The 20,988-nt window shown below is 45.8% G+C and overlaps 3 protein-coding genes across 5 annotated transcripts in view; 1 reads left to right on the top strand and 2 right to left on the bottom strand.

Annotated features, from left to right (window-relative positions):
• Nucleotides 1–9: 9 nt before the first annotated feature.
• Nucleotides 10–6,622, top strand: erp44 (endoplasmic reticulum protein 44). The gene is made up of 11 exons (XM_056603180.1): nt 10–189; nt 1,476–1,548; nt 1,663–1,702; nt 1,990–2,105; nt 3,005–3,189; nt 3,326–3,441; nt 3,619–3,793; nt 3,912–4,023; nt 4,205–4,346; nt 5,144–5,246; nt 5,350–6,622. The coding sequence occupies exons 1-11, from the start codon at nt 130–132 to the stop codon at nt 5,458–5,460; spliced, it is 1,233 nt and encodes a 410-aa protein (XP_056459155.1). The 5' UTR covers nt 10–129; the 3' UTR covers nt 5,461–6,622.
• Nucleotides 4,780–15,218, bottom strand: stx17 (syntaxin 17). The gene is made up of 7 exons (XM_056603183.1): nt 15,031–15,218; nt 14,291–14,499; nt 14,091–14,156; nt 12,581–12,880; nt 12,383–12,433; nt 10,321–10,407; nt 4,780–7,340 (listed from the first exon to the last, which is right to left on the bottom strand). Exons 2-7 carry the CDS (start codon nt 14,411–14,413, stop codon nt 7,098–7,100), a joined length of 870 nt encoding a protein of 289 aa, XP_056459158.1. The 5' UTR covers nt 14,414–14,499; nt 15,031–15,218; the 3' UTR covers nt 4,780–7,097.
• A 3,197-nt stretch (nt 15,219–18,415) lies between these two features.
• The window catches only part of nr4a3 (nuclear receptor subfamily 4, group A, member 3), a 22,801-nt gene continuing 20,228 nt past the window's right edge, over nt 18,416–20,988 (bottom strand). For all 3 annotated transcript variants that reach the window (XM_056602454.1, XM_056602452.1, XM_056602453.1), the window contains exon 8: nt 18,416–20,660. In XM_056602454.1, coding sequence (XP_056458429.1) covers nt 20,380–20,660 — 281 coding nt within the window. In that variant the 3' untranslated portion in view covers nt 18,416–20,379. The remainder of the gene's footprint in view (nt 20,661–20,988) is intronic.

Raw genomic sequence — 20,988 nt, forward strand, 5'->3', positions numbered from 1 at the left:
TAGCACCTCGGTTCCGGTGTTACCGTGAGATGGGCTCGCCGTCCGTTTCCTGCTGTAGTGAGGAGAGCGGCGTCGAGAGAGACTGGGAACACACAGCCACCTTATAACACTCATCACTTGTATTATACAATGAAACTCTTACCGGCATTGCCCTATCTCGATATCCGCTTCTTCACTTCAATATTGCTGGTAAGCGCAGGAATTTTTGCTTTGTAAAGTAAAATAAAATGTCTTAGCTGTGGTGAGCTAACCCTAGCCGGTCAGGTTAGCTCACCGTAGCCGTCATATAAACTATCGGCAGGGGAGAGATGGGTCACTATTTAGCAAATAGCAAGTTCATCCAAGTAGCCCATATACAAAACCCGGAAAACTAGACCTCCCAGATCGTAAGATACCTGTCAAATTAAACTATAATATAAACGGCCTAGCACACATCCCAATGATCATATGTGTGGATCACACGTCACAGGGCCGGTTAGCATGTTTAATCGCTGTTAACTGGGGTTTGTTTTTTATTGAGAATTATGTCGCTTATTTGGAGATATATTGCACATTTCTCAGTGGATTCCGTGCAGCTGTGTCTCTCCTCCGGAGTGATGCTGGTCGCTGGGTGAATTCCTCTGTTGTGGCTCATTCTGATTGGCTGACAACCCGGAACAGGACGCAGCCGCAGCTGTGTGATGTTTGAGTTTAGGCCTTAAATTAAAACTTTATATTTTGAATGAATATCAGGTCTCCCAGGAAATTATATGATCCTAACTACATGAATGATCGTGTCAGTGGATCAATACACATAGTGTACCTAACAGTCATGGACAGGCGGAACAAGTTGAACTGCACCGCTGGCTCAGTTGGTTATGGTTTAGTAACATAATGTATGTATATGAGACGCGCCTCATTATTTGTGTAGGAAAACTACCCTGGAACAAGTCTAGCGAATGCGTAGCCGTTCTCTGATATGCAAATGACGTTACTGTGACACCTAGACAACACTGAGTGTTCATCCTATCATCACAAGCTATACTGGTTTGACAGAGCTAAGTTGACAAAGATGTCCGGTTGGAGAAGGATGTCAGCAGTGTTTGGATGAGATCAAAGCCTGCTCAATGTATTAACAACGCCATAATAGCTGTGATGGTTTAGAAGTTTATACCAAATTGAATATAACATGGTATGCTAGAAAAGCCAATGTTTGATTACCATCTTTCATGACCATATTTTCCAACATGTCGGGACCCTAGAGTATTAGGCAAAATTAGATGCGTTACTTAGTTGCTTGAGTAAAATGAATGTGCATTGAAAATAGTGTTACTTTCCATGTGTGTACTTGCAAAACAACAGAAAAAGGTTTTTGGGCCAAAAAATATATTATTTATTTTAAGGATATCAAAGTATTGAATGATCCTGACCTGTGCCTCTACCTCTGCTAGACACCAGGCGTGCCCTAACACTGCGTCAACCCGCTTTGTCTATAGGTGATGGGCCTCTCTACCCCTGGGAAGGCAGAGATCACCAGTCTTGACACAGGCAACATTGAGGAAATTCTCAGTAAGTCCTCATACATTTTTAGTTTCCATTATCTTAACTATCTTAACTGCGAAATATAGCTTGATTGAACTTGACATAGTGAGCTGACTACGATGCCTATTGTATCGTTTGCAGATAATGCTGGGGTGGCATTGGTCAACTTCTATGCAGATTGGTAAGTCTATGCTTGTCCTTTTCTCTAGGACATTTTTTTTTTTTTATCAATGAAATTTTATGGACTCATTATTTTACAATTAATCTGTGCATGTCAGGCTTGATAGTTTGTCTTACCTTGGTAAAATGCTTCAATCAAAGAGCTGTCTCTGATGACATTTCTTTCAAATTTTTCTGTTCATGCATCATTTGTTACACTTTAAACATGTTAAAGACAGTGATAGGGTGATATTGCCACTGTTATATTAAAGGTTCTATGGGGCTCATGTAGTTGCCGCTGTATCACAGGTGTCGATTCAGCCAAATGCTCCATCCCATCTTTGAGGAGGCCTCCAACCTGGCCAGGGAGGAGTACCCTGACATCACGCAGGTGGTCTTCGCCCGCGTCGACTGTGACCAACATTGTAAGTCTGTCTTGAGAATGAATGTCGGTTGGTGGCGGCCCTACATTAGTATCTTTTGTAAAATGTGCGGACTGAATTCTGATTCAAAAGTCTAAAGGTAAAGGTACCTGTAAGAAAGTCAGGATAGTGCTTGTCATGGCAACACTAAGATGCAGCAAAGAGATTTAAACATTAGTTCGATGTTAAGTCTTTTGCTCCCCTGTTTATCCAAGTTTCGGACAGTGCCACACACACACACACACACACACACACACACACACACACACACACACACACACACACACACACACACACACACACACACACACACACACACACACACACACACACACACACCACACACACACACACACACACACACACACACACACACACACACACACACACACACACACACCGAATAGTCCGAATAACCACACAGCTGCTCTGCTTTTCCATGTCCCCTATATGAATGCATAGATGCAGAGCACACCAAAGCAGTGGCACATGAACCGCCAGCCGCAGCCTTTTGAGATAAAGCAAATTAAATAGAATTATTGATGACCTGCAAACTGTTTGAAGACTAATGACAAAACTACTGCTGCCTGTGAAGACTGGAGGCTTAGAGACACCCCGCGGAGAGATTGACACACACAAGCACACGCACACTGACACACTCTTACACCCCCACACACACACACACACACACTCAAGCACACAAATTCATTCACTGTGTGCCTAGAGAATATTTACTCTTGGTGGGGGGCAGCTTTTATGTAGCAGATCAGAGCGCAGCCTTGACTGAAGTCAGTGTTTCCCGGCTGCAGTTTATCTCTTGTCTGTGTGCAGCCCCACCCACCCACTTGTTTACATTTTTTCTCTACTTTTCATTTAATATATTTTTTGTGGTCACTCTTTAGCGGACATCGCCCAGAGGTACCGTATATCAAAGTACCCGACCCTGAAGTTGTTCCGTAATGGAATGATGATGAAGAGGGAGTATAGGGGCCAGAGGTCGGTGGCGGCCATCGCCGACTTTATCCGCCAGCAGAAGGTGGACCCCATCAAAGAGGTCAACTCCCTGGAGGAGCTGAATAAAGTGGATGTGAGTTTGAAATGAGTAAAAATAAATATATAAAGTGACATCTATGCTGCGGGCCCTTGATGGCTGTTCTATACGAGATGGGATGTTTGCCTCTTTTTCACGTCCCATCTGTGCTTCTCCTTCTCTGGGTCATCAGAGGAGCAAGAGAAACATCATAGGTTACTTTGAAACAAAGGACTCGGACGGCTACCACACATTCGAGAAGGTGGCCAACATCCTTCGAGACGACTGCGTGTTCTTTGCTGCCTTCGGGTAAGACCGAATGACTGCACGCCCAAGCTTGTTTGATCAGCTCCCCAAAGGCTCACCTCACAAAACCTGTTCCAGCCCATTGATTGGTTTAATCGTGACCACTACATTGACATGAAGATTCATTTCCCGATTTAGTTCATGACTTATTGGCTGATTACTTTTCTCTACCCTCCCCAGTGAGGTGTCCCAGACGGAGCGCTTCAGCGGAGACAATGTGATCTTCAAGCCCGTGGGTGAGGCCGTCCCAGACATGGTCTTCCTGGGCTCCTTACCTAGCTTTGACCTCAGCTACGCCTGGACCCAGGACAAGTGTGTCCCACTCGTCAGGGAAATCACATTTGAAAACGGAGAGGTGTGTGTTCTTTATGCATCCACGCACGCATCCGCATGTCCTGGTGGTATAGGGTGATGGTGGAAACACGGGCCATTGGAGATACCGTGACTTTTCTTGTCCTGTGGTTTTCCTCCAGGAACTGACAGAAGAAGGGATCCCCTTCCTCATCTTGTTCCACGTCAAGGAAGACACGGAGAGCTTGGAGCAATTCCAACAGGAAGTGGCCCGCCAGCTAATCAGTGAAAAAGGTGCGCCACAGGGCAGAACAGTGATCACGTGTGGGAGCCACGACTTCTGTTGTCTATGCGGGCAGACACTTTGGCTGGTGGTGCTGTGGAGCCTCATTGTGGAACAGGAATGACTGCTCCTAGTGTCAACAAAGGACCAGTATGTGGTTTGGCGTGTGTTGACTCCTTCCTCGTTCCACAGGCTCTATAAACTTCCTGCATGCAGATTGCGAAAAGTTCCGCCATCCATTGCTGCACATCCAGAAGACCCCCGCCGAGTGTCCCGTCATTGCCATCGACTCCTTCAGACATATGTATGTCTTCCCCGAGTTCAAAGACCTCATGTAAGTACTACATTTATCTTCAACCTTTTTATCCATAGACGAGGCACTACAAATAGGACACACAACACACACACACACACACACACACACACACACACACACACACACACACACACACACACACACACACACTCTCCAAGCAGAGATGTCACACCTTTGGAATCAGTCCTTTATTAATGGGCCAGGACACCGGTGCTAATGTGACATGATTTGGCACGTGCAATTAGGGCTAAACTAATCCAGTCTAATCTGATTTAATCCTATTTATTCTGCCCACCAACACTCTGTCCCCCATCCTCTCCAATCATGGTTTGATCAGATAGGCGTAGCCCGGAGGACCAAGCAACCCCCCCCCCCCCCCCCCCCCCATTCAAGCAACCTAATTTCATCACATCACTATCTCTCCCACCAGTGCATGTGGCACACCCAGCCCGTAATGACATTAGTGCAACGTATGGTGCGTGTGTATGTATATACAAAAGCCTTGTGTTGGGCGCTGTTCTGACACACAGCTAGCTTTAATTGTTGGGTTTTCCTGTTCTACCAGGCTATTGTCACACAGCCTTCCATCATTAATAAAGCACACTTCAAAGCGTTGTGTTAATGTGGATTAATGTTGCCACGGGACCCGTCCCGGGAGATTAATGTCTCATATTGCTTGTCCACAGTAATATTGTTTTATTTCAACGCTGGGGTCCAGAATTGCCGCCCTTTCCCTGTGTGTGTGGGAATGTGCCAGGGATGTAGCCGCGAGGCAGACAGCTAATATGATAGTGCTTTCTGCGTGTCAAATTCAGGATCCATGGCAAGCTGAGACAGTTTGTGCTGGACCTCCACTCTGGGAAGCTACATCGAGAGTTCCACCACGGACCTGACCCCACAGACAGCACGCCAGGACAGGTGAGACCCCCAACAGGGACCACCGGCTACTTAAACAACCCCGCTGCCGCATTGCCCCATTGGCGCTAAGCCAAGTGTGTCTGTGTGTGTGTTTTTGATCCAGGAGGACATGATAGAAATGGTGGCCAGCAACCCCCCAGAGAGCTCCTTCCAGAAGCTGGCCCCCAGCGAAACCCGCTACACCATCCTAAGCAGGGACCGCGATGAGCTGTGACCTCCACCCAGCGCATCACACTGATCTCTAGACTCCACGCCGCGCCCCGGGGCCAGGGAGGGGAGGGGAGGAGTCGGAGGGGGTCGGGACAGGCCAGCGGGACACAACAGCAACACCAATACCCTTACTGAAGAAATAGGAGGAGATGGAGGAGTGCAGTCCAAGACACAGCTGTGTTGGGATGACCTATATTTTCATAACTCTTACACGTACAATTTTTATTTGGGAGGGCGATGTTAAGGCGGGCTTAGGACATCAAAAATGTGTTTTTACTTTTTTTTTGGCGCTTGTAAATATGTGTGTGCTACGTCGGCGTGTCTGTCATCATGGTCTAAATTAAACGCAGAGTTTTCTTTATTTTATTTTTGTTGTTTGTAAAAAAAACAAACCAAGGTGGGCTCCCTCACTCCAGGTCTCTGGTTCAGTTCTGTGGGTTTTCCAGTACAGTCAGTACAGTGTGTCCTTGGCTTCAGATTTCTACCCAAATCCATTTGTGTAGCGCAATGTACAATAACATGTTAGTTTGAAGTAGCGACTTCTCTGTGAGTTCTCGTGCATATCGGCCTCTTAACACCGTAGATAATTTGACAAGATAATAAAAGACCTGTGACCCCAATAAAATAAGCTGGGGCGGCCTGTTGGCACTCACCCTGAATGGTACTAAATGGTTATGGATGGGGTCGTGTTTCCCTTGAAGTTCTGAAACATGGCCCTGAATTATTGCAATGTCTGGTTTAACCCGTCTTTGCTGAGAAGGGCTTCCCCCTCTCTCATGTTTGACCCCAGCTACCAGACAGCTTCCTGATGGGAGCACAAGGTCTGCAGCCTGGGAGGATTTGATTCTTATTTCTTCATAGAAGGCTCCTCATTTGATTGCCCCCACACCGTTTGCAAGATCCAGGCCCGTTTCAATGGGCTGTGTTGTAGGGTAACTCGAGGCATTGGGACAAAGTTGTTAGTTCGATGCTGTGCACCTTTGCCTTCTTTTTATTATTTTTTTCCAACAGGCCCACGGCAGCCTGCATGTTGATGTAAACAAAGGGTGCGTTGGGGGAAATGGGGGACGGTGAGCAACATTTTTAAAAATCAAGTCATCACATCATGAGAGTAGCCGACTTGAAAAGATTAAATTAAAACCATTTTACAAGATAGTTTGTTGTCCGACTTCTTATTTTTGTGTCTACTTAATCATACAGTGACTGGGTTTATGCTGAGGGTCAAGAAGGTGGAAAATATCCATTTTAATTTGGCAATTAAAGGGCAGCATTATAATGGCATGTTTGGATCAATTACGTGATCTCGTTAGGCACTTTTATACAGTTATTAATTTACATATTCAAATCTCATCCGTATATGAAAGTAGTGCTATAGTTGTGATGTTTAAAGTAGGACAGCATTTCACAGAAGAGGTAGGGAATCAATCTTGAAGAATACAAGTATATATTGCATGATTGAATAACTAAAGCTTTCCAGAAAAACGATAGAAAACATTCAAGTTAGTGTTGATAGTGCCATGACTTCCACTCTGCTTTCCAAGGCACAGCAACCGCATGCTGTAGTGTGACTCATGAGACAGCCGTCCCCTGTTGTCGCCAACAGAGGAGCGGGTGTCCCGACCCCGCTGTAGAACTGTCTCTTCAGTCGCTCTTCTCGGGGGGCTTGTGGTCAGGCGGCGCGTTCAGCCGCTTCATCTGCAGCTCCACCGTGGCTTTGCGCTGCTTCTGGACCAGGCTCCCCCCAGCGAAGCCCAGCGCGCCGCCCCCCAGGGCCGCCGCAATCCCGGCGGCTTTGAACCCCGCCAGCAGGCCGATGGGACCCCCAAGCACCCCACCCAGAATGGCCCCTGCCATGGGCAGCACGGCCAACTTGTAGCCCACCGCCTGCAGACAGACAGAAAGAGGGACTTGTTTATGTATATATTTTATAGGAAAAATACATATTACATTCTGCCGAGAAAAAGATACACTGGCAGACACACACAAGCCTTTGGAGTTGTGAGTCCTTTGAGGCTGCTAGACCTCGTTTAGCGATACAAGACGCGTATATTCTTTAATGATTGATCACACATTGACACACGGAACAGGGGAGAGGAATTCAAATAGGTCTACACCCCAGCCGGGCGGCTTCAAAGAGCGTTGGTTTTATTATTAGTATTATTATTATCTCTGTTAGTGAGGAATCTGAGAGATGTGGGCCCCGCCCCCGTTATTACAGCCTTATCATCACAGCAGAAGGTGCTCTTTAAGGTTGATGGCAATTAATAGGAGTTCTGACCACCCCCCCCTCTCCCCCCCCCCCACACACACACACACACACACACACACACACACACACACACACACACACACACACACACACACACACACACACACACACACACACACACACACACACACACACACACACACACCTTGATTATCCGTCACCATTAATCCGGTTCAAAAGCTCGCGTCCCTCGTCCCAGCCCATGGTCGTCGAGGTAATTTTAATTTAATCAGAGTTCAGTTGAAAGGGTTTTGGGTTGAAGTCGGAAAAAAAGATGGCGAAGGTCTGAGCAATTGTGAACGCAAAGGCGTGCGTTAATGTTGTCTGAACCGATGACAGATAACCGCGGTTCAAACACACGCCGAAACATCTAACATGGCTTTCATCTTCTATATCTCCCTGAACCTCCTCTCCTTAGACCAGCTCTGCTGACACATGGAGCAAATGTCACCTTAAACGTCTAACAGAACATTAATAAACATGGATTAAATTCAGCAATGAGGTGTGACTCTTTGTGTGACCGTGTTATTAGTTTCAAACATTTTTAAACATACCCCTGATTTGAGCTTACGTGAACTGATCCGCACAACCATGCAAATCTTTTTGCATGGTTTGACCATAGCTGGTATGTGACGTAAACATATAGAGAGACATCTTCCTAATGCAAGACACAGCTTGAGATCGAACCAACGTCGGTCGGTCTAACTTCTGTTTCAGATGTGTATTCCAAAAAAGAAATTGTGTGACGCAATTCAATAAGAAAATAAGTAAGAAGAAAAAATGGAGTAAATATTTCAGCCCACTACTCTCAAAAAATAAATAAATAAAATAAAACGAATAAACGAGCACACTACACCATGTGCTGTGGTGGTCCCACGCGGCACAAGGCCAGCTAGTTTGGGTGTCCTTATGGGCTTGCCCGTGGTCAACGTGCACCATGGACGCACTGGTAGTTTAGATAACATACAGAAATGGTAAATGGACTTCATTTATACAGTGCTTTTCTCACCAGTGGCCACTCAAAGCGATTTTTCAATATTGCCTTACATTCACCCATTCATGAACACATTCACACACCGACGGCGGTGTCAGCCATGCAAGGCGACAGCCTTGGGAGCAGGGTGAGAAGTCTTGCTCAGGGACACCTCTACCCTCCAGGGATCGAAATAGCAACCTTTCGGTTACCAGCCAACCAGATCTACCTCCTGAGCCACATGCCGCCCATAACCGTTCCTAGGAAGCTAACATCAGGAGTCCCTCATGGCTAGGGTCGTTCAGTTTAAGGATGCAGGGGGATCCAGTGGTTAGGATGGCTGAATCCCAGCTGAAAGGACTGGGTATTAAAGAAAAAAGGTTTGGAAATGAAATGACATTATGGAGGCTTGTGAGTGGAAGGCCGACACGGCTCTGTACTGAAGCTATGTAAGGGAACTGAATGTGGTCTCCACATTCATGGCAGTGCCCTTGAGCAGGGCTCAATTCAATACCTCAAATCAAAAGGATCAAATAACATCCTCCCATTTTGTATGCCAATCTTTTGATTCAAAATACACCCCTTAATGAAGTCTTTATTTACTCACTCATTTAACGTACATTCACATCGCACTAGACACAGCAATAATAACAACCTATCTTTACCCTTCTCCCGCACATCACATCATCAATTCAGTATGTCGTATAGAGGCCCTGCATTATGGAATGTTCTACCTCCCTTATTAAGATCCTTATCATCCTACTCAGTCTTCAAAAAGCAGCTTAAAAAACATCTTATCTTTTCATGAATCATCTTATTACTGAATTTTGATTATTTTTGATTTATTTATGTACTTTGTCTCATTATTTTCTAAAGTTTATTTGTTAGCCTTATAAATATTATTTGTTTGTGATTGTTGACAGGGGTGGAACTCTTGTACAAGCCCAGTGGGCTTCGTTCACTCCTTGCACCATTATTGTAATGTGTGCTAAATAAATAAACTAAACTAAAAACTAAGTAAGATACATGATGAATGCCATTTTACATTGCCGCCCAACGATTGTTTTGATATATTGGCTTTCCGATAAAACATCGCAATGTTTCATCTGTCTTTTGATATGAACTCGTTCACGACAAATGAGACACATCCATTGTATGCAAGGTTTATTCTATTCACTTGTTGTCATTATACACAAGTTGGATTGTTTATTATGTGTTGTGTGAAATATCTTTTAAAGATTTCTGCCGCTAAAAATCCATGTGAGGATTTTAACACACACACACACACACACACACACACACACACACACACACACACACACACACACACACACACACACACACACACACACACACACACACACACACACACACACACGGCCTGGTCAACACTCTTATCCTGTGTCTCCATCAGTCATCCTTCCCTTTCCTCTTCCCTCTCTATTTCCTTAATTGCAGCTTTCCTTCGTATTTGAGCAGATCAATAGGGACAAACGCTGTGGAATGGCTGGGAGGCAAAGTGCCATCGATCTCTCCATCTCGGAAACATCACTCTCTCTCACACACACACACACACACACACACACACACACACACACTCGGCAACTGGTGCACGTACACACCTTCCCCAGGCTCCTGGTCCCCTCCACCACGTTGGCAGCTGCTGTGTTGACGTTGTCTTCTATGCTGTCAATCTTCTCCTGCTGGGACTGATGGACAGGGTTATACACTGGAGACCCCCCCCGCCCCCCCCCCCCCCCCACACACACACATATTTATAAACATTTAAACACGCATGCATAAACACAATCACACGCATGCATGCACAAACACACAAACACGCACACTTTCTCTCTCAGTCACCAACACACACACACGCACACAAGCACACGGAATATGCATGTGCCAATGGCCTGAACCATATTTTGTAATTAACATATTTGTGTAACCGATATTGCAAAATGAAAAACATGGCATTCTGCATATAAAAGACAGCATAGAAACAGAATAGAAGAAAATGTGTGGATAACATGTTGAGTTCTGAACGTGATAGCAGATTAAAAGTCTGGTCCAGCCTTCCTCTTAACAGCCTGATTCTTCTTAATAATCTCACATCGCCTTCCTAGAAGGTAAGACTGATTCTGAGAGATACAACTGAACCTACATGTTGTCATGGTACAGTTTTTGTCAGCAGCATTATCAGCATCATCTTAATTTACCATCAGCACAATATGTGACACATACGCTGACGGTAACTACCAAGAACCTTAAATATATTTTATGTTCAAATATATCATTATATGATATTCCAGTGTCAAACACAAACCAACCAAACATATGGTCAAAAGCCTGCGCACGTAGGGCAGAAGGCACATACACACTGAACACTGAACGAGGTGTTGTAGTTAGTTACCCCACTTAATACCTGACCTGCTTCTTGTCTCCACCATAAATTAGGATAAATGTGTGTATCTATGCACAAAGGTGTGTGTCTGGTGAGGGTTTGGGAGCTGTGGGTAGGTCAAGGGAGGATTATAGTGGTGTGTGTGTGGGTCTGTGTGTGGGTCTTTGTCCATTGTGTTGTGCTCATGAAATATTCAGAGTGGCAGCTGTCTCCCTGTGTGGGGGCCGGACAGTCACAGTGACCAGCAAAACAAAGCAGAGCACCTTTCTCTTCTCCTCCTCCTCCCCCATCATTAGCCAGACCAACCCCCAAAACCCCTCCCCCCTGATTCAATACCACACCGGGACACGTCCTGTCTTGTGATGTCCTATAGTAGATAGGCCTAAGGCTAAGCCGTCTATTATGACTTACTACTGAATTCTAAGAAAAGCCTTGCATTCTAAGCTGGAAGACTGTTTTTGAGAAAACAGGCAGTTGCATAAAACACTGTGAGAACTGATGCATAGGGGCCAAGTGCTTGTCTTGACCACTGAAAGAGGCGTTTATTTTCTGCATCTATTCTGCATTTTGCTGTTCTCTGTATTAGTAGTATTATCAGATCTTTTTATCTTCTCTTAGTGGGATCCTAATTCCAATGATTTTAAATGCTTTATTTTCCCAGAATTGAAAGGGATCGAAAGTTAAAGAATGTTATTTAATATGTATGATATCAAATATATATGATGATGCCGACAGAGGTTCATCCAGGAGATGAGCTCTCTCCCTCTCTTCTCTCTCTCTCTCTCTCTCTCTCTCTCTCTCTCCCTCCCCGAGGAGAGAGCCATAATCTGAGCAGTCTGTTCTCCACCTGCTCTGCCCTCCGTCTAGTTCCCACTCTGCCCCCGTGGACCCCCCCCCCCCCCCGGCCCTCCACCACACACCTTCCATCCCTATCATCACCCCGCCACCCCAGACACACACTCCTCTCTGCCGCTCCTGCTGTAGTCAGGGGCCTCAGGGGCCATCAACCGCTTAATGTGTTGAGGAAGCCCACTGAACACACACACACACACACACACACACACACACACACACACACACACACACACACACACACACACACACACACACACACACACACACACACACACACACACACACACACACACACACACACCTCTCTTTTTGGAGCTGTGAGAGCGACTCCTTGATACAGAACAGGCAAGCAAAGACCCAGTGATTTGGGACCTGGGCTCTAGCATGGAGCGGCAGAGGACCTCAACGAGCTGATGTTCACTCACATGGACCAGCAGGGAGAACTCCGTCACCAGGCCGCTGAGATCCTTCAGGTCCTAAGGGAGTAATTACCAGGCGTTGACTTTCCATGACGGTCCTAGTGACACTCACAACACGCACTCCTCTGGTCTATGCTACACAGTCAGGATGCTTAGCGATGAGTCTAACTAATCTAAACACGGTAAGAGATCAACAAGGCGCACCTCCTCCAGGCTGTCCCAGGACTCTGCAGCGTTCTGCTTGGCAGGGATCTCCGGGAGGCGGAGCTGAGCCTGGCAGAGGGGCGGGGGCTCGTCACCCTCCTGGTCTACGGGGTGGCCGGTGGACGATGGGTCAGACCAACGGGGGCAGGGGGCGGGGTTAGAGTGTAGAAGGAGGAAGTCTTGAGCCGCGGCAAGTGCTCGCTCTCTGATGGGCGTGACCAACTGCTGCAGGGCGGGGCCATCCTCAGGGCGGACACGCCCACACAGCTTCTCCATCTCCCTGAGGTTGGCCCTGAGCTGCTGCAGGGAGAGTCCAAAGACCGCCGTTAACATGACATCAATCACCATTGTAAACATGTCATCATACTCCCATCATACACCATTGTTAGCATGTCATCAAACACCACTGTTAACATGTCTTTAAGCACCACTATTAACATGTCATCACACACCACTGTTAACATTGCATCATACACCGCCTTTAACTGTCATCATACACCACTGTTAACATGTAATCAAACACCACTGTTAACATGTCATCGAACACCAATGTCAACATGTCATCAAGCACCACTGTTAACATTTCATCAAACACCACCGTTAACATGTCATTAAGCACCACTGCTAACATTTCATTAAGCACCACTGTGTTAACATGTCATCAAACACCGCCGTTAACATGTCATTAAGCACCACTGTTAACATTTCATTAAGCACCACTGTTAACATGTCTTTAAGCACCACTGTTAATGTCATCAACCACCACTGTTGACATGTCATCAAACACCACTGGTAAAATGTCATCAAACACCACTGTTGACATGTCATCAAACACCACTGGTAAAATGTCAAACACCACTGTTGGCATGTCATCAAACACCACTTTTGACAGGACACATGATTATAACTCGAGTCAATTGAGAATAAATAAACACACATTTCTAAGGAAGCTTGTGTTTTGTCAGAGCCAACTATGTTCCTGGCCTTCTTGATTGAAATCTGACCAACAGAACATGAGATGTGATCACATGACAAGGAAGACGTAACAGAGTGTGAGGCTCTGCTGGGAGTGGAACCTGCAGCCCGCCAGAGCATGTTGGACATCACTTGACCATCTCCTGCTTACTTATGACACACCAAACGCACAGACACTTACACACACACACACACACACACACACACACACACACACACACACACACACACACACACACACACACACACACACACACACACACACACACACACACACACACACACAGAGCTGAGTAGGCCTGGATCTGGATTAACACCGTGTGGACATGGTAAAGCACTCTGTGTGTGTCTCTGGGGCAGATTGAGAGGATAGGAGGGCATCTGTTTGGAACTATTTCACCTTAGGAAACACGCTGCCATCCAGGCGGCAGCCTCCCCGAGGTGCTGCACACCCAGCCAGGAGCAGACGTATACAGACGTGCTCATGGAGCACCAGTTGCACTAGCACACATACAGCGACGGCACACTTATTTACCTGTACAGTTCTGCTGGCATTGATATGCTCTTGGTGGAGGCGTTCCCATTCTTGACCACGTTGAAACTAAAAGAACAATGTTCACGAATCAGTTGTCAATGTGTATCTCTCTCTCTCTCTCTCTCCCCCCTCTCTCTCTCTCTCTCTCTCTCTCTCTCTCTCTCTCTCTCTCCCTCTCTCCCTCCCTCCCTCCCTCCTACCTTCAGTATATTGTTGTGGTGTTTCTGCAGTCTTTCCAGGTCTGTGGGCAGAGCCACTTTAACAAACTTTTGTACAGGTGCCTCCAGGCGTCTGAGTGTCAGCTTGTTGCCCTCCCATGCCATGATAGTGGCCTGGTGATGGCAGCCAACATCTAGGCTCAAGTCACACACTGGGCCTTCTCACACCTCCAGCACTAATGTACACCGCTCTGTAAACATTAAGACGTACATATACAATCATCATATACAGTGAGGAGCTACCCCCACTTCTGACTCCAGTTTCACCGTGCATGACACACACACACACACACACACACACACACCCACACACAATATATATATATATATATATAAATACCCCATTTTGGATCAATAGAAAAACAAAATACTGTTAGTTCTACATGGAGTATTAGTAGTACATTGGTATCTGGGTCAGTGTACTTTTTGTGTGTGTTTTATTCACTAAGAAGAAGAACACTGGTGGTTCCAGGGAGGCTGTGTAGTTTGCAGGCTACCAGTGATCCAGTGCCAAATAAAGGTCATAAGTTACATGAGATAAACACCACTACCAAAAATAACTCCTAACAGCATCAAACATTATATTAGTGTTGAAACAGGTTGGTTACCGTAACAATAAGCATGAGAACCTCGCTTTCCGAGTCGGATAGCTCCAATATAACTCATCTGACCCAGCAGTCCACTGACGTGTGCTGTATGTCAGTGTTGTGTGTTTCGCTTACCCATTAGTAAACTGGATATAAGATGTTATTTAACGGATTCGAATCGTACAGCCTGTTAAATACGCCGACAGTTTCGTCTCTGATCACAATAAACTCTCCCTTTCCAATCTTTAAGTTACAGACTCTCCTTTGTTTACCAACACTTCAGTTCCTGGTCCGCACGATATGGTTTCCGACACCAACTTCTAGAACTCGATCAGTTCCTTGTTGAAACCATCGTGTCGCATAGGGGTTAGTCAACGCCAACTCCCCTAATGATGATGCAATGTTTCTAAGAGGTTCCACCTTTCCGACTGAGAAAAAACGATAGGAATGATTTTTATTTGCTTTTGTGAATGTGTCAACCAGATTTGATCTCTGTGCTGTTAGGCTCTGCACTATTGACAGCATGAATACTCTTCATCGATCATGCCAAACAAATACTATTGATTAGATGTGACGTGACAACTTTGTGTGTGTGTGTGTGTGTGTGTGTGTGTGTGTGTGTGTGTGTGTGTGTGTGTGTGTGTGTGTGTGTGTGTGTGTGTGTGTGTGTGTGTGTGTGTGTGTGTGTGTGTGTGACTGTGAGTGTGTTTGTCTGTGTGTGTGTGTGTGTGTGTGTGTGTGTGTGTGTGTGTGTGTCAGTGTCGGTGTGTGTCCTTGTGTGTGTCCGTGTCGGGGTGTCATCACCTTTGACATGTATAGGCTGAACATCCGCACTCTTCCTTCTGTGGATGCTTATCACCTTAGGAAAAACACAGTTGGGAACTTCCCTGGTTGCCTTCTGTAGACATATGGTATTGCTTGTGCATTTGTGTGTATGTTTGTGTGTGCATCTCTCAGCCTTCTTTTCCTCTTTGTTCCACCATCTCTCTCTCTCTCTCTCTCTCTCTCTCTCTCTCTCTCTCTCTCTCTCTCACTCTCTCTCTCTCTCTCTCTCTCTCTCTCTCTCTCTCTCTCTCTCCCCCTCTCTCTCTCTCTCTCTCCCCCTCTCTCTCTCTCTCTCTCTCTCTCTCTCTCGCTCTCTCTCTCTCTCTATTTCTTACATTCTTGATCCGTCTCACAGTCTTTTTCTTACTCTCAGAATTATTGATATTTGTCAGCATGTATGCATGGGTGTGTGTGTGTGTGTGTGTGTGTGTGTGTGTGTGTGTGTGTGTGTGTGTGTGTGTGTGTGTGTGTGTGTGTGTGTGTGTGTGTGTGTGTGTGTGTGTGTGTGTGTGTGTGTGTGTCACAGTGTGTTTGTGTACTTAGTATTCTCAATATTTAATCCAGGAAGTGTGTCAGCAGGAGACAAAGTCAGTAGGGAACCCCCCCCCTTCTTTCTCTTCCGCTGGGTTTGAACTGGGTTTCAAATCATGGATATTCAGCAGGTAGCCTGCTATTTGCTCATTGGCCATGATCACCAGTCAGGTGTTCACAAGAAGAAGAGAGAACCTATTAAAGCCTATAATCTATAGGTCTTAGTCCTGTGTCCAGCTAATATAGCAATTAACCACATGAGGTATTAAGGTATCCCTCTGTGGTTATTAACAATATTGCCTATAAACTGTAGCACAATTATTGTTGTTTTGCGTACCTGTTCATTACGTGTGACATTTGAATATGTTCTGTTTATGATTTGAATTATGTTTTAGTTGAATGGATACGTTCATGTTATATCTGTCTATGTCTGTGTGTGTGTGTGTGTGTGTGTGTGTGTGTGTGTGTGTGTGTGTGTGTGTGTGTGTGTGTGTGTGTGTGTGTGTGTGTGTGTGTACGTGTGTGTGTGTGTGTGTGTGTGTGTGTGTGTGTGTGTGTGTGTGTGTGTGTGTGTGTGTGTGTGTGTGTGTGTGTGTGTGTGTGTGTGTGTGTGTTTGTGTGTGTTTGTCTGTATGTGTGCATATGTGTGTGTGTGTGTGTGTGTGTGTGTGTGTGTGTGTGTGTGTGTGTGTGTGTGTGTGTGTGTGTGTGTGTGTGTGTGTGTGTGTGTGTGTGTGTGTGTTCTAATGAGAGCTCTAATTAAGACTCTGGGGGTATCTGCAATCTGTCGGTGAGCATCGATTGGTTGGGAGACGGACAGTTCCTCATGCATGCATGTGTATTTGAGTGTATGGGTGTATTTTTGTGTGCGGATATATATTTGGCAGTGGTCCTTGCTATGTGTTTGTGTTAGATTACTCAGCAATCAGTAAGGATAAGCACACACACGCTGGAGGTCCAGTATGTATATCGACATACAGACACACAGACACACAGACACACACACACACACACACACACACACACACACACACACACACACACACACACACACACACACACACACACACACACACACACACACACACACACACACAATGTTTTTTTCTGCATGAAGATAAACATTACAGGAAACCTGAAGGCGCCAAAAGGTGTGGGACAAAGTTTAGGTTTTTTTCCTCATACAATCCTATTATTATAATATTTTTACGTGTAAGCACTTATGTGCATGTATAATAAATAATAGTTCATTTTCCTTTATCATTTATCATTATCAATGTTAAAAATGTTATTTTCTACAATGAACGTGTGTCTGTGCCTGTGTTCTGTCGATAGATGCTGTGAATATATGTGTATGTTTTCTATGTCTATAGCTTTTTACTCCAAACTCCTTCTGCCTCCCTGTCACACACGCGCACACGCCGCGGTCACTTAGTACGACGCTGAAGCTGGTGGACGCACCATTCTTGACATCTGTATCAGTGGGTCTGAAAAGGCTCTCATGCCGGTGTGCAGGAGGGCCCCTGACTGATTGATGGTGGTGACAGTATAGGCGGCATGTGCTGTGAAATGTCACAGAGGCAATCGATTGTGTTTAACGAGGCTGCGAGCTGATCTGGACCTCATGCGAACACAAACCTCTCCCCTCTCCCGGCAGTCCTCTTCTTTCCCTGATAATCCCTGCCTGCGCTGTCTGCCAGAACCCAGGCTCCCTCGGGAGGGACAGCTGAGGAGCCCCTTATTTGTCAAGAGGCTCATCTCTCTCTCTCTGGCTGCCCGATCACACTTGCCAACACACGCACACACCCATGTATGTTCCCAAAAACAGACACACACAAATACAAACAGTATCTCACACACGACACACACTCACATTTGCGCACACACACACACACACACACACACACACACACACACACACACACACACACACACACACACACACACACACACACACACACACACACACACACACACTCACACAAACACACACACAAACACACACGTTGACACAATATAAAATGTTACCCACATGAATTCATATTACTGTTTACTTGTGAAATGTCTGGTACAGATTCTTTGAATTTCATGATTGTTTTCTTGAATATGAAATAGTTATTCAAAAGAAAAACGAATAAAAAACACTTGACACAGTGAAGCAGAATAATCATAACTAGTTTATAATTTCAAAGTGCTGAACAGAAACTCCAGTGAACCAAAGAGAAAAAAAAGAATCAAACCAAAACTCAAAACCAAAGAGGGACATTGAAAAGACAACATTTTATCTTTTTTTTTTTCTTCTTTCTCTTCTTCAAAAAACAATGCACAAGTCGTACCACAATATTTTAAAAAGCTAAAAACACTTCAAAATATTAGTTTTGTGTATATATATATATTTATATTTATATCTATAGACTTTTTTCATATTTTCAACTGCTGCCGTGTTTGTACCTATGTGTGTGTGTGTGTGTGTGTGAGAGAGAGAGAGAGAGAGAGAGAGAGAGGGAGAGAGAGAGGGCGAGGGAGGGAGGGAGCTCAAGAGCGGGAGAGAGAGCAGGAGAGAGAGAGATCGAGAGTGGGTGGTCGAGGCCTGGGGAGATCCCCATAGCGCTGCAGTCTGTGAGCCTACCACAGGTTGAGCTTCTTTCATAAGTCTATGGCAGCATATGTTGACAGCTTACAGCACACCATGCATATAATCTCTCTTTTCCTGGCATACAGAAAATAAAGACGGTATGCAACAGAGTCCTCCGCGCTAATTCGTCCCTAACTATTGGAACACGTTTTCTTTTGTTTTTATTATAAAAAAGAGCATAACTGCGGAATGTATCAACTGTGGACTTAGTGACAGTCATATGTCTTTCAATGTGTGTGTGTGAGTGTGTGAGTTTGTGTGGGGGCGCTCATAGACCTAATTGGGGTGTAAATGCTTTTCAAGCCAAAATTCTGCCCAAATAAAATGATGTTCATTTTCTCCACTTGTCGTTCTCAAATGAGTCGTTACAAACTAAAATCAAAGTTTTAACTAAAACAAACAAACTAACATCACTACAGCAAGTTCAGGTCAGGTTGACTGAGTCGTCAGTGGTTAGTGCGTGTCCTGTACTCAGTCAGAGACTCACTCTCTGACAGTTTCAGACAGTACCCAACAAGTCTTAGTATTAAAATAATTTAGAGTTGAAATATATGAAAAGAATCATTCTTTTTCCATCTGGATCATTATATTTTCTTTTTTACTCAATAACATAGCACTTAGAAATTGCACTTAGATATAAGAGCCAAATTTGACAGCCACCTGTGTGTGTGTGTGTGTGTGTGTGTGTGTGTGTGTGTGTGTGTGTGTGTGTGTGTGTGTGTGTGTGTGTGTGCGTGTGTGTGTGTGCGCGTGTGTGTGTGTGTGTGTGTGTGTGTGTGTGCGTGTGTGTGTGTGTGTGCGTGTGTGCGTGTTTCGTGTGAGTTATCTGTGTCCTCTGACTCAACACGTTACTTTCACCGTAGAGCATCGGATGATGAATTGCAGTAACCTCACTTTTTCAAAGGAGGAACACAAGTCACACTGTCCCTGGGACACGGGCAGATAAAAAACAAAACAATAACAACATTCTTACACTTACTCAGCCTTAGCTATTTGTCAAAGTGACAAGCGTCCCTCCAGAAGGAGCTGTAGCCTGGGCACGCTAGGCAGGAACACTCTGATCAGTGGTCCTAAATTCAGTGGAGCAGCGACCCACATGAAGAGAAGGGGGGGAGGGGGCATAGAATGTCCTATTATCCCAGCCAACCCCCCCATCCGTCCTCGCAGTCCACACAGGAGGGTTTGAAACAGAGTGGGGGAGATAAACAAGTGGTAAGGCGTTGTATGAATCACCTCAGACACCGCGCAGAAAGCAGCCTACTGAGAGTTCCCTCGCGTGCCTTTTTGGGTGAGAACGTTTTCTTTTTCATCGGCTCACTCTCTGCTCTGCATATAAGCGGAGGGGGAGTGAGCGCGTGAGTCGTGGTTCTGTTTCTCTCTTTGGGGACGTGTGGGTAGCGTGCTCCTGGGTGGCGGGGGACGGCTGGAGGGGGGCTGCTGGAGCTTAAACAGGGACTGTGGGCACGCCATGGGGGGCGCAAGCGCAGTCCGCATCAGTACGGCAGCGTGTCCAGGAACTTGTCGACGAGAGGCGGCGGGGGCACCAGGTCCTCCAGCTTCAGGTAGAAGATCCTCTGGAGGCCCTGGGTCCTCTGTGACCGCAGCTCCGTCCTCAGGCCCAGGACACGGTTCAGCGCAGGGGCCGCCTTGGAGGAGGAGGAGGAGGAGGAGGAGGAGGAGGAAGAGCCGAAACCCAGGTGGTCCCTTAGACAACAGATCACTTTATTCTGTAGCTCCTCCACCCTCTTGGGCTCCTTCAGACCGGGGACTTGCTCTGTGGGCACAACAAGAGGACAGAGAAACTCAGGATTATTCTTTCTTCCCAAAGTGAGTCACAGCTGTAAATATAAAGCCAGCAGCTCATTGTGCTGAATGGGCATTAGCAACGTCTTCGTCTTGATATATTGAATTCTGCCTCCTTAAGCGCCGGCGAGGCTCATGTTCCTAACAGGCCTTAACCTATCCCTGTGTCTCCACGGATCAATACACACCCTAACCTAATAAGCCCCCTGCAAGGCCCAAGAGCAAACACACACACACACACACACACACACACACACACACACACACACACACACACACACACACACACACACACACAC

The sequence above is a fragment of the Gadus chalcogrammus genome, chromosome 11 (assembly GCF_026213295.1).
Source record: "Gadus chalcogrammus isolate NIFS_2021 chromosome 11, NIFS_Gcha_1.0, whole genome shotgun sequence".
In the NCBI taxonomy this organism is placed as follows: Eukaryota; Metazoa; Chordata; class Actinopteri; order Gadiformes; family Gadidae; genus Gadus; species Gadus chalcogrammus.

Coding starts and splice junctions, on each gene's coding strand:
- stx17 (XM_056603183.1), bottom strand. CDS start 14,413: ATGGCATGGGAGGGCAACAAGCTGACACTCAGACGCCTGGAGGCACCT. Junction 14,157..14,290: donor ACCACAACAATATACTGAAG/GTAGGAGGGAGG, acceptor TTGTTCTTTTAG/TTTCAACGTGGTCAAGAATG. Junction 12,434..12,580: donor CCTGGGACAGCCTGGAGGAG/GTGCGCCTTGTT, acceptor TTACTCCCTTAG/GACCTGAAGGATCTCAGCGG.
- erp44 (XM_056603180.1), top strand. CDS start 130: ATGAAACTCTTACCGGCATTGCCCTATCTCGATATCCGCTTCTTCACT. Junction 1,549..1,662: donor CAACATTGAGGAAATTCTCA/GTAAGTCCTCAT, acceptor TATCGTTTGCAG/ATAATGCTGGGGTGGCATTG. Junction 5,247..5,349: donor CAGACAGCACGCCAGGACAG/GTGAGACCCCCA, acceptor TTTTTGATCCAG/GAGGACATGATAGAAATGGT.